General features: G+C 34.0%; 1 protein-coding gene across 5 annotated transcripts in view; it reads left to right on the top strand.

Moving 5' to 3' along the window:
* The window catches only part of LOC117181854 (ankyrin-1-like), a 20655-nt gene that overhangs the window by 11248 nt on the left and 7416 nt on the right, over positions 1–1991 (top strand). For all 5 annotated transcript variants that reach the window (XM_033374856.1, XM_033374859.1, XM_033374857.1 and 2 more), the window contains one exon: positions 736–1057. In XM_033374856.1, coding sequence (XP_033230747.1) covers positions 738–1057 — 320 coding nt within the window. In that variant the 5' untranslated portion in view covers positions 736–737. The remainder of the gene's footprint in view (positions 1–735; positions 1058–1991) is intronic.

Here is a 1991-nt window from a genome sequence, read left to right as displayed (position 1 = left end):
GTCAGCATCGAAATCTGGAAATATTAAAATCCCAATCTCCTGAATTTATTTCAAAGCAGTTAGCTGTTAGCAGATAGATATATAAATAGAATCGATGAAGTGAATCGTGCATCTTCGAGTTTTCAAATTCAGAAGAGGAGAAACAGGTTGCGCGCGCAACTCAGTCATTTACAACGTCTCCTACTATATTCACACGGACATAGCCCTGTCATAGTATTGGACCGCATCTCGTTTCAGATCTGGGATCACTGTACCCCACACGTTGATTCTCCTATTGTGAAGTACACTCAATCAATATCCACATTAAGAAATTCGCCATCACGAAATTGACGTAAATTCGAGTGTGGCTTTCAGTCTTCCGAATTAATCAGAATTGACCAGTCTTTGACAGTATTCGCGCTGGCACATTCAGGAGAATTGGAGCATGTCTTAAAATCTCGCGAATTAAAATAAATTTGTAACACTTATATTAGTTGATGCTGATGCATTTAAATGAATTAGATCCCCTAACAAGTTTTCGCCAGACTCGAAGAAATAGAAGATTTGAAGATTAAATTATTTATTTTCAAATTTGTACGAATTGTCTTTTCACAAAAAGCAAGGTTTAGGAAGGCTTCTAGTGTATTTTTCTCAATTCACCTTAATTAGTTTATTTACTGAGATTGTTCCACTTTCGTGAAAAAAATGCACTAGCAAAAATGCTTTAAACATAAAAATTAAAACTAATTTTAACAGCAATGGAAGTCAAAATTTTTGACAGTCCTTTGGTCGATGCAGCCAAAAGGGGTAACTCTGACGACATAGAAAAACTTTCCGAAGTTTATGTAAAAAAGAAAACGAAAAAGCAAGAATTCTACCCAGCGCTTTACATCGCAGCTTTCCAAGGTTATGAAAATATCGTGAGAACTCTTCTTTCTAAAGGGGCCGATCCAAATTACTGTCTCCAAGGCTGCTTACCACCGTTGCATGCAGCTGCACAAAAAGGTCGACTTTCAATTGCAAAACTGCTTCTAGATCACGGTGCTGATGTTAATCCAAAATTGAGAGGCCAATATGGGTAAATCCATCATCATAGATCTTTAAAAAATACATTTCGACACCTCCATTCAATAATCTTATTTTTTAACAGCACCGTATATGCGTCTATAATATGTACCGAATATGAGTACTTAAAATTTGGATGATTATGAGTTACTTTATTTTGATAGAATAGACTATTTTCCATTTTTTTGCTAAAATAATAGACAATTCTATGATACAATAAGTATGAAAGAAAAAGGAGAATATAAATGAGCATTTGTAGTTCATTTTGTAGGTCTCTGTGTATTCTGAAACAAGGTCAACCAATTAGAAAAAAAAGTTTGAACAAAAATTAAAATATTCGGCAGAAAAGAAAGTATAGATTTTTAATGCAATGTTGGCAACCATGTATATTATGCTGTGACCCACGTAACATTATTATTTTTTCAGTTTACTGATACATGGTGGTTTAGTAAGAATGAAATATTTATAAATTTATCGTAAATCCGTGATTACATTGTACAACAACCTGCGACCTGTATGTCTATGAAATGGGATTTAATTTCTGAAATAGTTTTCACGCTACTTTTGAATCCGACCTCAATTTTTTGCCTTTACGTAGTTTTTCGTCTATTATTTCCGATGCGTTCACTGGAGATGGGAGTTCGAATACAGATCGACAAACTTAATGTCATAATGGACACGCGTCAACATTTTCATAATAATTCGAGAACTTGTATATATTTAATTATGTTTTTAGACTCATTTTAAAAAGAAGATATTAAACTTTAATTATGCTAAGTTTTAATGTTTCCGTTCACTCTGGAGCATACAGGAAATGGAAAATGAGAATCAAAAATAAGTTAAAAACGGAAGTACAGTCTGTCAAGTTAAAGCGTGGGTGGCTTTACTCGCAGTCGGTAAGGTGTATCGACATGATTTTGGTGTCAAAATATTAAGAAGAGCTCCCT

This window comes from Belonocnema kinseyi, chromosome 10 (assembly GCF_010883055.1).
Source record: "Belonocnema kinseyi isolate 2016_QV_RU_SX_M_011 chromosome 10, B_treatae_v1, whole genome shotgun sequence".
Lineage (NCBI taxonomy): Eukaryota > Metazoa > Arthropoda > Insecta > Hymenoptera > Cynipidae > Belonocnema > Belonocnema kinseyi.
Note: the sequence above shows the minus strand (reverse complement) of the source record. Positions and strands in the feature narration are given on the sequence as shown.